Source organism: Cotesia glomerata, linkage group LG3, assembly GCF_020080835.1.
Source record: "Cotesia glomerata isolate CgM1 linkage group LG3, MPM_Cglom_v2.3, whole genome shotgun sequence".
In the NCBI taxonomy this organism is placed as follows: Eukaryota; Metazoa; Arthropoda; class Insecta; order Hymenoptera; family Braconidae; genus Cotesia; species Cotesia glomerata.
The window spans coordinates 914728-927400 of NC_058160.1; the positions used below are offsets into that span (position 1 = coordinate 914728).

At 24.7% G+C, this 12673-nt stretch overlaps 1 protein-coding gene across 2 annotated transcripts; it reads left to right on the top strand.

The window, feature by feature from the left end:
* Positions 1-878: 878 nt before the first annotated feature.
* LOC123262083 (gamma-1-syntrophin) lies at positions 879-11987 on the top strand. 2 transcript variants are annotated; one of them, XM_044724101.1, is made up of 10 exons: positions 879-1395; positions 2084-2188; positions 5241-5436; positions 7075-7200; positions 7392-7553; positions 8037-8221; positions 9018-9176; positions 9287-9511; positions 11124-11327; positions 11505-11987. In XM_044724101.1, exons 1-10 carry the CDS (start codon positions 1333-1335, stop codon positions 11610-11612), a joined length of 1533 nt encoding a protein of 510 aa, XP_044580036.1. In that variant the 5' UTR covers positions 879-1332; the 3' UTR covers positions 11613-11987. The 2 variants fall into 2 exon arrangements, with proteins under 2 accessions (XP_044580036.1, XP_044580035.1); XM_044724100.1 differs by having other exon boundaries at positions 880-1395; positions 5238-5436.
* The last annotated feature ends 686 nt before the right edge of the window (positions 11988-12673 follow it).

Consider the following 12673-nt stretch of genomic DNA (forward strand, 5'->3'; position numbering starts at 1 on the left):
TAGGAGATAATAAATTATAGAATAATAAATTTTTTCAACTGCCGTAATTATTGTTTAGTTATGTAAATTGTATTTATTTATAATATCGAAAACTATATAAAGAGTTTTTTAATAAATTATTGTATATGTAAATGTAAATACGAAATTTTTTTAATAAACTGTAAAAAATAAATTAATTATAACAAATTTTTTTAAAATTTATTCTAATTCATTTATGTAATAAGATAATAGAAATTATTTGGATTTTTAGTTGTGAAAAAAAAATTTAGAATGAATTTTTTGTGAATTAAAGTTTTTTAGCTTGAAATTCATCAATATTAATTGTTCGGTAGTTTATTAGGGTCAAGGGCGCTTTTGAAGATCAATTACTCTTAACTCATTAATCTGTTAGGTAAAGTGCAATCTAAAAGGTCAGTTAATGATTTTTGTTAAGTTATAAATTTATCAAAAAACTACTTACATTTTTTTTTAATAAATTTTTGTGAAAAAAAAAAAATATTTTTATTTATTATTAGTCATATAATTTTACAATATAAATTTAATCCTTGTATTCAGGATTTAAATAATAAAAATTAAATTAGCCGAAAATTTTTATAATTTTTTTATTGAAAGAAAATTAGTAAAAAAAAATTGGCATGTAGAAAATTTGAAAAATTCTAAGTGCAATTTAAAAAAAATATTTTTTATTGATTAAAAAATAAAAAATTGTAAAATGTCTAGTAATTTTAAATAACCGCGCGAATCTGTCGAGTTACAATATTTGCGCAGAATTTGCTGAGTATTTGATATGCGTGCACGTAAATATAATTGTGTAGACTTATAACACATATATGAGGGAGTATTTTACCGAGTGCGCCGGTCCACAACTCATGGGGATGAATAAAAAAAGTTGGTAAAAAAAGGGATCAGTGTAGCGGTACATATGCACTCGTAAGTCTCGTTAGCGGTGTCAAGTAATATAAAAAGTTCTCAAGTATCGGCATTAAAAAAAATCTGGTTAAAGCATGGATAAAAAAAAGTGTCTCTTTGACTGGTAAAGTTGTTATGTCAGAAGCCTACCACCCCGGATGTGCTCCTCGGCTTAATTACACCGCGCACTTTTAAAACGAGCTAAAAATCTTGGCATTATAAGAATCGATATAAGAGACCCTGGAGCTCCTGTCCGTGAAGTACCTGAGTTGGATTTTATATTTAGTCAAACACCGTCAGACGATAGAACATGACGGAGTGTGCGAGTCTAGTTACCCTCAAAATGTCATTAAATCAACGTGCTTTTATCGCCCTTAAATATGCAACCGATAATTTTATGTTAGTTCTGGTATAATACATATAATGAAAATAAATATCACCAAAATGAGTACTCCGATTGAGGAGAAGATTGATCAGAAACTTAAGGTTATTTTTTTAAATTTTATCATTATTATTATTATTATTATTATTTAATCATTTTTATTTTTTATTAAAATTTTTTATTTTTTCAAATTAAAATAAAATTAATATAAACTTAAAAAAAATTTATTATTATTATTATTTAATTTTTATTTTTTATTAAAATTTTTGTATTTTTAATCAAATTTTTTATTTTTTTAAATTAAAATAAAATTAATATAAACCTAAAAAAAAATTATTATTATTATTATTATTTAATCATTTTTATTTTTTATTAAAATTTTTGTATTTTTAATAAAATTTTGTATTTTTTTAAATTAAAATAAAATTAATATAAACCTGAAAAAAAATTTATCATTATTATTGTTATTATTTAATAATTATTATTTTTTATTAAAATTTTTGTATTTGTAATAAAATTTTTTATTTTTTTAAATTAAAATAAAATTAATATAAACCTAAAAAAAATTTGTTTTTAATTTATTATTATTATTATTATCGCTTAAATTAACGATCGAATTGATTAAATTGTTCTTATTACCTAAATACTATTCTATTCAAAATCGATAAAACGTGAGAATTTAATTAATAATTTACAGATTATTATGAACATTACTTTCCTAAAGAAAGACCTAAAGGTCTGTAGTTGTCATCAAGACTAAAAGAATAATTAATGAATCGCATTGTTTTTTAGGTGAGGACGGGAATAGTAGCTGTTAGTGATGGCAAAAGTAAGCCAATATCTATGCGACTTTACTTGTCTATGGAAGTTTTAAAACTTCAGAGAGAAGATTTAGAGGTAATTAATATATTCTATTCCATTAATTCTTATCAATTTTTTTAGTTATGAACTGCAAGAAAAAGTATTCTGAATTCATTATTTTCTTTTTTTTTTTGGTATGTAAAAGAGCGCATGGAAATTTATCGCAGAAGGCTGTGATGAATTGAATTAGAATCTCTTTGAAGCGATAATAAATCAAGCGCATTAATTACTAAATAACGTCAAGGGTAATGGGCTAAATACTATCAGTTTTACTGCGATGTTTGGTTAAAATATTTGTACGATAGAAAAAAACTCGATAGTTTAATTTTTCTATCGGAAATAATTAATAATAGTATCACTAAATTTTTATTGAATTCGATACATTTACATGGTAAATTTTCAAATGAATTATATTCTTAAAACATATTCGTGAAACGTACAGAGAAAGAAAAATTTTTCTTGAAATTCTATTCTTGGTGGAAGTCATTTTTTCTTAATTCAAATTATCATAAATATTTGATACAATTAATTTTTATATTTGATCAAGATTTCTAAATACTTTAGAGAAGCAGCACCACTTACTTCAGCTGAGAAAAAAATTTTCTCACCTTGAGAAAATTTTTCTCTTGAATATTTGATACCCATTTTATATTATTTTAGCGTCCAATTATACATATTGAATGAAAAAAAATGATGAAATATTATTTGATCTTCCCATTTGACATTTTAACCAATAAAAATATTAATGAAAATTTACGTCTATCTTTATATTTAATTTTTTGGAGCAAGAGAGAAATTTTCTCAAGACAAGAAAATTTACATCTATCAAGAACTAAATTTTTTGGAGCTCGAGGCTGAATTTTCTCAGAAAAAAAAGATTTTCTTGACTTAAATAAATTTTCTTGGATCAAGATACGTATTTCTTAAAGCAAGAGAATTAATTTTGTTGGAATAAGTGAAATTTTTCGTGTCAAAAAAAAAATTTTTTTTCGCTCAAGAAAATAATTGGGAAGAAAAATATTTTCTTGGCTCAAGTCAACCTTTTTTTCTGTGTACGACCAGAAAAATCACTTAAATTTACTTCGAGTAATACTTAATTAACAAATCTGGAAATAATCTCCCGACTATTGAATGACAAAAATGAATTTCCGTAAAAAACCTTATTAAAAATGAACTTCCGTTTACTAGCAATCGATCCTTGTAATATTTACAGTCATAACTCGGCACATTTCCATTCACTTGTAGTCAATCGATTTAACTAACCCAGGTGAAAAAATATTATAATGTCATTATAATGCGTATCAAAAATATTTATTTTTCCGAAACTTCCCATCAAAAATGTCAAAAATACCAAAAACTCTGCGTTAAGATAATTAGGTTTGAGCTGGAAACAGTCAAAACGAGAAAGGTCTACTATTATGGTAACTTCAAAATAAAATTTTATGAAAGATTGAGACCTCAATACCAGATTTCGTTCATAAAATATAATATTTATTTGTACGGAATAAATTATTTAATTTTTAGAATACACAGCCACCTTTGGGAAAGAACGAGCCTGGAAGAAGGTAGACGATCAAACCATAAAGCAAAGTCTTCGAAATAAATTGCTAGAGTATAGAGACTAATAATAAGTTTCAGATAAAAAATTATTTTTAACAAATCTTTAAATTCTTGTGTTCTTTTTCTTGTTTTTCAATAAACGGTTATAAAAATTCAAGACGATATAATAATTATTGATTAATAAATTAATTTAGCTCAAATTTCAGCGTTTCAATGTGAAGAAAAAATATTTTGGCGCAGTGTTCCCGAATCGTTGTACAATTTTTTAGTGAAATTTGAGTAAACCTCTTTTGATTTAATCGTTTAAGTAAAGCTTATGGAAAAAACGTCTTAGTGCTGAGTTCCTGATCCTTCAGAAAATTTTATTTTAAAGTTATCAATTAATCTCTCTCGCTATGATTGTTTCCAGCTCAAACCTAATTAATTATCTTAAAGCAGAGTATCTGGTATTTTTTAGATTTTTTATAGGAAATTTTAGAAAAAGAAATATTTTTGACACGACATTATAACGTCATTATAATGATATTGCGTGCCTAATGCCAAAAGGGCGTATAATTTTTTTTTTTGTGCCAATCCTTTCGTAAACATGTTCTAAGCCTAAAAATGAAAGAAAAATTTCCAAAGCCAAAAGGGCGTTTGTCTCAAGTTATACGCCCTTTCGGCTTTAGTACACTGAAAATTTAGTGATCTAAAACCAAAAGGGCGTATAATTTTTAACTTCCCGTTAAGTTATTTTTCATTCTATGCATACATATTATGGATTTTAACACCAATTTTACGCAACGGAATCGGTGGTTTGAATTTTTAGGCGAGTAGAGCATATCTACGCTTGCGCTTAAAGTATACAATTAAACAAAAATATATCTTTTATTGCAGCTATTGCGGGCAAGAAATTATTATAATAATTCGAAGTTAAAAAATACTAGAAAAAACTAATATCAAAATACGGAAAGTTTATTGGGGTACAATTCCTGCACCTTCTATACGCGCATCTTTTACATTTTCGTCTGAAAAAAAAGAAATTTATAAAAAATATGAACATTTTAGTACACGAAAAAATTTTTCATTCATATGCTTTTTTAATCATTGGTCTGTCCAAGATGATGAAAATTTGAAGTTACTACCATTGAAAATGTTGACGTTTAAAAAATTTTTTTTATACAAATTTTCTCCGAACAATTTTGAAGACTATTTTTCGAAATTTTGAAAAATCCTGATTTTTTTTTATACGCCCTTTTGGCGTTAGTATGGCAAAAATTTTTTTTCTGCAGATCTTTACATTTCGAGCAATTCTAGAAAGAATAGCAAAAAAAAAAATTTTTTTATACGCCCTTTTGGCATAAAACCCTATCTAACTGCTGTAATACGCCCTTTTGGCATTAGGCACGCGATATTATAATGCGCAAATCATTATAATGACATTATAATATTTTTCCACCTGGGAAGCCAAAAATAAATCGAGTAGATTAATAAAATAAACTAAACTAAATATATATCTAAACAGTTGATAAATAAATGTAATCAGCAGGCAGTGAATCACAACAAACCGCCGCTGGACTCTAAAGAACGCATGATCCAGATAACTCGGCAAAAAGTTGGTGGTTTGGGGTTGAGCATAAAAGGCGGTGCTGAGCACAAATTACCGGTACTGATATCAAGAATATACAAAAATCAAGCCGCTGAACAGTGTGGCCAGTTGTACGTCGGCGACGCTATTATCAAAGGTACTAACCGAGAGCCAGTAAATAAATAAATAAATAAATAAATAAATAAATAAATAAATAAATAAATAAACATGGAATACGTGTCAATTGACTTTTTAAAATTTATTATACTTTTAAATATAGAGTAGTCGATATTGTATTCCATGAATACATAATATTCAATTGTACTCCATGTTACTTACCATGCTTTTATAACTCTTTCTATATCCATATATTTGTATTGAATTTCTATTTTATTACAACTTGACATTTACTTCATCTCAGACGGACGGCATATTTTATTTTGTTTAAATATTTATGTCACTTTCAGCAACAAGTTTTAATTGTTTTAAATTTCAATTCTCGGTTGTTTTAGTCAATTAATTTTTAATTAGTAATTACAATTCATTTTATAGTTCGGAGTTGCAAAATGTCTACTTAAATCATTTTAAATTATACTGAGAAAAAAAATTTATTTAAAAAAAAAATAAACAATGTTTCAATAAAAAATTAATTTGTTTAAAATTTTAAATAATTTTATTTTTTAGCTAGAAAAAATTTTATTTAAGCTAGAAAAAAATTTTCTAGATAGGAAAAAAATTTTGGATGAAAATTTCTAACTTGTTTATTTTAAATAATTTTTTTCCAATTAAAAAAAGCTAAAAAATAAAATTTTCAATCAATTTTTTGATACAAAAATGTCTATAATTTTCAAAAAAAATTTAATTTTTCAGTTTAGTTATTTATTTATTAGCTTTATAAAAAAAAAATTTGAACAAAATCTAATAATATTAAAATTTTTTTATTTACTAATAATATATTACATAGTAATAAAAAATTGCGCTAAATTGTGTAAAATTAAACAACTTTTAACTTTCATCGCTATTTAATTTACGAGTAATTAGTTATTTAATAGTTTAATAGTTATTTGCTAAAAGATGATAGAAGTAAGTTTAAGTTTCGACCTTGTGTACATTTGGTCTCATCAGTGCGACGTGCCAGGGCACTTGCTCTAGCCTGTTTGTACTGTGTTACGGGGACAAGGTATCGTAGTAAAACATGTTCCATTTATCTATGTACTGTCACTCTATATACATATGTTGTCGGTTGAGGATTAGTCCTTTTGATCACTCAAGTAAGAAAGTTACATTTATTATTATATATTTACAAACTAAAGTACTGAAGGGTATAATAAGGCTTTGCTAAGGGATATTTCCGATAAAATGAAAAATATTCAATTTAATAAATTTTTTTTTTTAATTTGGTTATTTTTATTGATTTTTGATACATTTTTAAGATAAATTTTAAACACATAAAATATATACAAAAAACGGCCAATAATTAGCTATTAAAAACAGATTTTAATTTTTTTTCATTAATAATTTTGGAGTTCTTCAATTTATTGATCGAATAGATCTTTAATACAAATTTCGAGTCTTTTTTGCAACCTTCATTCTAGAAAAAAAAAAAAACAATTAATAATCCTGCAGCAATTTGAGAATAAAAAATCAAAATACATAATTAAAATTTTGCACATTAATTTAATTCTAGGCAAGTATTTTTTGGCAAAAAGTCAAAGCTAAAAAATAAAATACATTATTTGTAGATGATTTTTATGATAACTGTTATTGTTATTGTTGTTTTTTATTACTTTTTTAGTAAATGGAGAGTATATAACGGCATGCAACCACGACGACGCTGTGAATATTTTACGCAATGCTGGGGATATTGTTGTGCTTACTGTGAAGCATTACCGCGCAGCAAAACCTTTTCTACAGAGAAATGGTAATTTTCATGTTTTTAATTTTCACTAAGAAGGTTCAAGAAATGATTTTTTTAAATTAAATTCTTTTATTTCAATGATAATAAAAATTCAGGATGTAGAGACTAAAACAGTCGTATTAATATAATAAATTTATAAAATTAAACTTGATAATTTTAAGTGTGGGTTATTTAATTTTTTTGTACTTGAACAGAAAAAGAAGAAAAATTAGACAACGCAACTAACGGTGAAGTTGACGAAGAATGGGATTTACCTAACAAACGATCTCTTAGTCCTATAAGTGGTCACAGTAGACACGGCTCTAATACATCAGCTTGCTCGACGAATTTCAAAAAATGGATCGATGTTCTTACTGGTAATTTATCGAAAAATTTTCTAACACAACCACGTATCTCGATTTTTGAAGATGAAAAGGTTCAATTGTAAAATTAATATTAAATTAATATTTATTAATTTATTAATTAAATTAATATTTATTAATTTATTAATTAAATTAATATTTCATATTAATTATAAACGCGTTACTGAAAAAAATATTAACCAGATTAATAATAAATACGATAATATTTTTAGAAAATACAATTGATAAATATTGCTTTTAGATGAATATTAATTTTTTATAAACTATTTTTTACTTCATCTCTATTAAAATCTTCATTTTTGAGATACGAAGTTGCGTTAGAAAACCATCGTTATGTCTTCAAAAAAATATCTTAATATATTTCTTAACAGATTAAAATATAATTCCAAAAAGTAATATTAAAAATTTGAAACAAAATTAGTGTAATTATTTATAACTCAGACAACACTTGATCTTCTTATGGTAATTACTTTCTAGTACCACTGATGATGGCTTACGTGACACGTTACATATTTGGTACGGATAAGTTACGTCGCAATGCATTTGAAGTACGTGGATTGAATGGGGCTCGGACTGGAATAATACACTGTGACGATAGTGCGATATTGAGTCAATGGTTGAAATTTATAACCGACAATATCACTGGCTTGACGCACTTGCAGGTGATGATTATATTAATACTATTATCGTTATTTTTTATTGTTGTTAGATAATAAAATAAAAATTAAATTACCAATTGATCATCAGGCCGAAAATATTAGTCTTGGAAAAAAGCTATTGAAAATTTAATTTTCTACAAGAAATTTCTCTTTTGATTTTTTTTACGACCAATATTTTTGCCGTAATTCTTAAATTAAGGTTCATAATAAATAATTCAATTTTTTGTTAATTGTAAAATCTCAATTTTGAAATTGCCACTTTCTTATTGTCTTAAAAAAAAAAGTTAAATTAAATTTTGAACAACGTTTATTTGAAAAATTTTTTATATAAAAAATTTGACACTATTAATTATTATTTTGAAATTGTAAACTATAACTTGATAAATTTTTAATGTATAAAATTTTTTCTTCCCTTTTTGATAAGATAATTTTCTGTTCAATTTTTCCCTCTATTTATTAACAGTACTTTTTTTCCATTTACTTTTCTGAAAAATTAAATTTACATGCTTTTGCGACGCTACTTAAGCTAATTACCTCGAAAACTATCTGACACAAACGAAATTTAAATTTATTCGGGAAAAAAAAAGAAAATAAAGTAATCGAGTGAAAAGTTAAAACACGCTTGTACCTCTCGGATTTAATTCGAGAAATTTTAGATTACCGTTAAGTTAATTGAATTATACTAAGCGATTAATTACTAAATTAATCGCCGGCGCTCGATAATTTCATCCCCAACAACAAAATGTAAAGGAAACTATTACCCAGTAGCGGAAATAAAATTAATTATTTTTTTTCATAGATGAAACTTTACAATCGTAACTTCGGGGTTGGTGAACGAATTGAGTACATGGGATGGGTGAATGAAGCCGTGAGTAACAGCAATCAACCTTGGCAGAGTTACAGGCCAAGATTTTTGGCACTCAAGGGTCCAGATCTTCTTTTATTCGAGACACCACCGGTAAATAATTTATTATTTATTTCCATTAAATTTTTGAAAAAAAATTATATTTTTTATTTTTGACGAGTGAAAGCTAATTAAAATTTAATTTTATCTGAAATGAATTACAGTGCAATATTGGAGATTGGTCTCGGTGCGCGCTGACGTTCAAAGTTTACCAAACAATGTTCCGAGTAATGCGAGAGTCGGAAAATGTCGATGAAAGACAGCACTGCTTTCTGGCGCAAAGTCCTGGAAAAGCGCCGAGATACTTGAGCGTTGAAACCAGACAAGAATTATTAAGGGTTGAAGCTGCGTGGCACACTGCTGTCTGCTCAGCTGTTACGCATCTGAAAGTAATTACAATTTTTTTATTTTAAACTTTTTTAATAATAAATTTTTAATATCAATCCTTTAATTTGGTTTTATTTTATTGAAATTAATAAACTGAACAAAAAAAACAGTTTAAGTACTAGAGCTCTTGACGCGTAATTTAGAAGATCCGGGATCGATCCCGGGCTTGGAACGATCCCAATATTTTTTTTAAATTGTTCTTTTACTTTTATTATTAATTAAACAGCCTCATCAAAGGGGCAAAAAATAATGCCAAAAAATTGTGATTTTTAAATTACTAATAAAAAAACAATTTATTTTATTTATTTATTATTAAATTTATAAAAAAATAATTCAATAAAGTAAATTTTAAATATTAAAAAATGTTTTTTAAGTTTGAAATATAATCATAACAAATACATTAAAAGCATAAAATTAAATATAAGATTTTTTTTTTTGTATTTAACGATTTAGTTTATTATCTCTCTTTTTATCGTTTATTGACAGGTAATTATCGTACAACTCAAATAATATCAATTTTAATTGCAGTTAACTTACAACAGGCCTTAATTAGTCGTTCATATTGATCGAACATATTTGATAATATCTTCCGCAGATTAATATCTTTTTTAATTGAAAACGACTTTTTTTGCAACGACTGCTATGAGTCGGATTAAGTTTCCAGCATAAATAGAAATTGATTCATATTTGAGGGATAATGAATGAGTTTCTGCTAAGATTATCACCAGGTCAGCTAAAATATTCATGAGCTGAAAAATATTAAGTTCTCGTTGCCCTTATTAAAAAAAAAATATTTAAAACGATTCAGTCCATGCAAAATGTATATTTATATATTTGTCAAGTTGAATGTTTTTTAATTTTTTTTAATTTGAGTCATTTCGAGTCGTTTTAAATATTTTTTTTTATAAGGGTGAAAAGATATCGTTAATACTGATGGCTTGGATATTTTTAAATACAGTTTCTGGTTCGCGAGTAAATTAAAATTCATTGATTGGAATTACATTAGGGAGGTAATAATAGAAATATAGTGAAAGGTGTAATATTGATGTTGGGTTAAAAAAAAAAATTCAATTTTAAATGAAAGCTTACTAATTTAGTAACTGTACAGAGAAAATCAATTTGTGAACTGAGAATAAAATTTTCATTGGCTTAAAAAATTATTAAGATTTCTAAAGATACTTTCACGTAGATTTTTGCAAAATTTATTTTTAATTTTTTTTTTTTAAATTAAAATATTTATTTCTTTCAAAATTTTAATCATTTAAGATTAATTAAACGATAATAAAATAATTTTATTATTAATGAATCCTTTTTATTGTAAAAATACGTCAAATATTAGCGTTTTAAGTAGGGCACAAAAAAAAAAATTTATTTTTATCAATTAAAAAAATAATTTTTACATAAAATTTATAAAAAAAATATAAATTTCTCTTAATTTTTTTTTAAATATCAATTTTTTGTGTAGCAAAGCCTTTAGATTATTTATTTTTCTTTATATTAAAAATGATTAAAATTATAATAAAAATAAATTATATTAAAAATTATTTTTAAAAGCAATTTTTTAGTATTTGTATAAATATTAGCTTTAAATTAATAAACTAATTATACTTTCAGTCCAAGACGTTTTTAGTGACATATAATGGCAGAAGTGCAGGCTTAACATTAGATTGGACACAAGGATTTTCATTATCTTACGAGTGTAGCGGTGAAATAATATGGAAATTTAAATTTTCACAATTACGCGGCTCTAGTGATGATGGTAAAAGTAGGCTTAAATTACATTTTCAAGAGTTGGACAGTATTGCTATTGAAACAAAGGTAAATCCATATTTTATTATTATTTTACTTATCATATTCTTGACCTTATTATTTAATTAATCTCACACTCTACTCACTGTTTTTACTATAAATAAAATTACGCTCACTGTTTTTTTTTCTCAGTTCGAATAATTTATAATAAAAATATAAAAATATAAAAATAATAAATTTTTACAGGAATTAGAATGTCCACAATTGCAAAATTTATTATTTTGCATGCACGCATTTTTAACTGCCAAAGTTGCGGCAGTCGATCCGACATTTTTGACCTCAACAACACCATAAAAAGAAAATGCCATAAATTAAATTAAAAAATGCGGCGATACAATTTAAATAAATAAGGCATTTAATTTTAAGCATTTTATATTTATGATTTAAAATTTGATACTTGTAATGTCCAAAATAATTAAGAGAGAATTTTTTAATATATTGTAAAAGGAAATTCGTACAAAATGGGTGGATGCTATTTCTATGTAAACAAATTTTTTTTTTTCAATTTTAATTATTCCATTTTTCGATATAATAAATTTTAATTAATTTTAACTCTCTTTTTAAATAATAAATTTTTAATAATTAAATAACATGCAATTTAAAAATATGACCATGGTGGCAACTTAATAAAGATTATTGTAACACATAAAAATTAGTAATATTAAATTACACTTGTGTAAAAAAATATTTTGCGACTACGGTACTAAATATCATAAATTATCACTTCATCGTAAATGTCAAAATTCGTATATTTTTGTGCAATTAAGTCATTTTGGATGTTATAAAAATAAAATAATAAAACGCCGAAAAAAATCATCATCATCTATGATAATTAAATTTTAATCTAGCGGCCTTTACAAACTAAAGTATTCGTAGTAATTAATGATAATTGTAATTAAATAAATATTGTACTGTATAATTAATTGATTAATCTGTATTGGTGTTTTTTTAATTAATTATAAATTATAGAAAGTGCCTAATGTTAATAGCATTAATTTATTATTTATTTTATTGAATTTTTCATGGCATTGATATATTTTTTTACTGGCACTTTTGGTTTAATAATAATAATATGGTTAAATTAAAAAAAAATAAATTTGAGATGTAAGGAGAGTTTTTGATAAATTTTGTTTAACTTTAAAGATAAAATAGATATTTCAAGTGATTTAATGGGGTAATTATATTAAATTATAATAATTAGGTGTTACCATGGTCAAAAATTTAGCGTAAAATTTATTAACATTTCTTGTCTCTAAATTTTGTTAATTATAAACTAATTAAATTAGTTAAATTAAATTAATTAGATTCAATTTTGTGTTAAAAAAAATTTAATTAATTTTTAGAGTAGAAATTTT

Coding starts and splice junctions, on each gene's coding strand:
- LOC123262083 (XM_044724100.1), top strand. CDS start 1,333: ATGAAAATAAATATCACCAAAATGAGTACTCCGATTGAGGAGAAGATT. Junction 5,437..7,074: donor CGGCGACGCTATTATCAAAG/GTACTAACCGAG, acceptor TTACTTTTTTAG/TAAATGGAGAGTATATAACG. Junction 11,328..11,504: donor GTATTGCTATTGAAACAAAG/GTAAATCCATAT, acceptor AAATTTTTACAG/GAATTAGAATGTCCACAATT.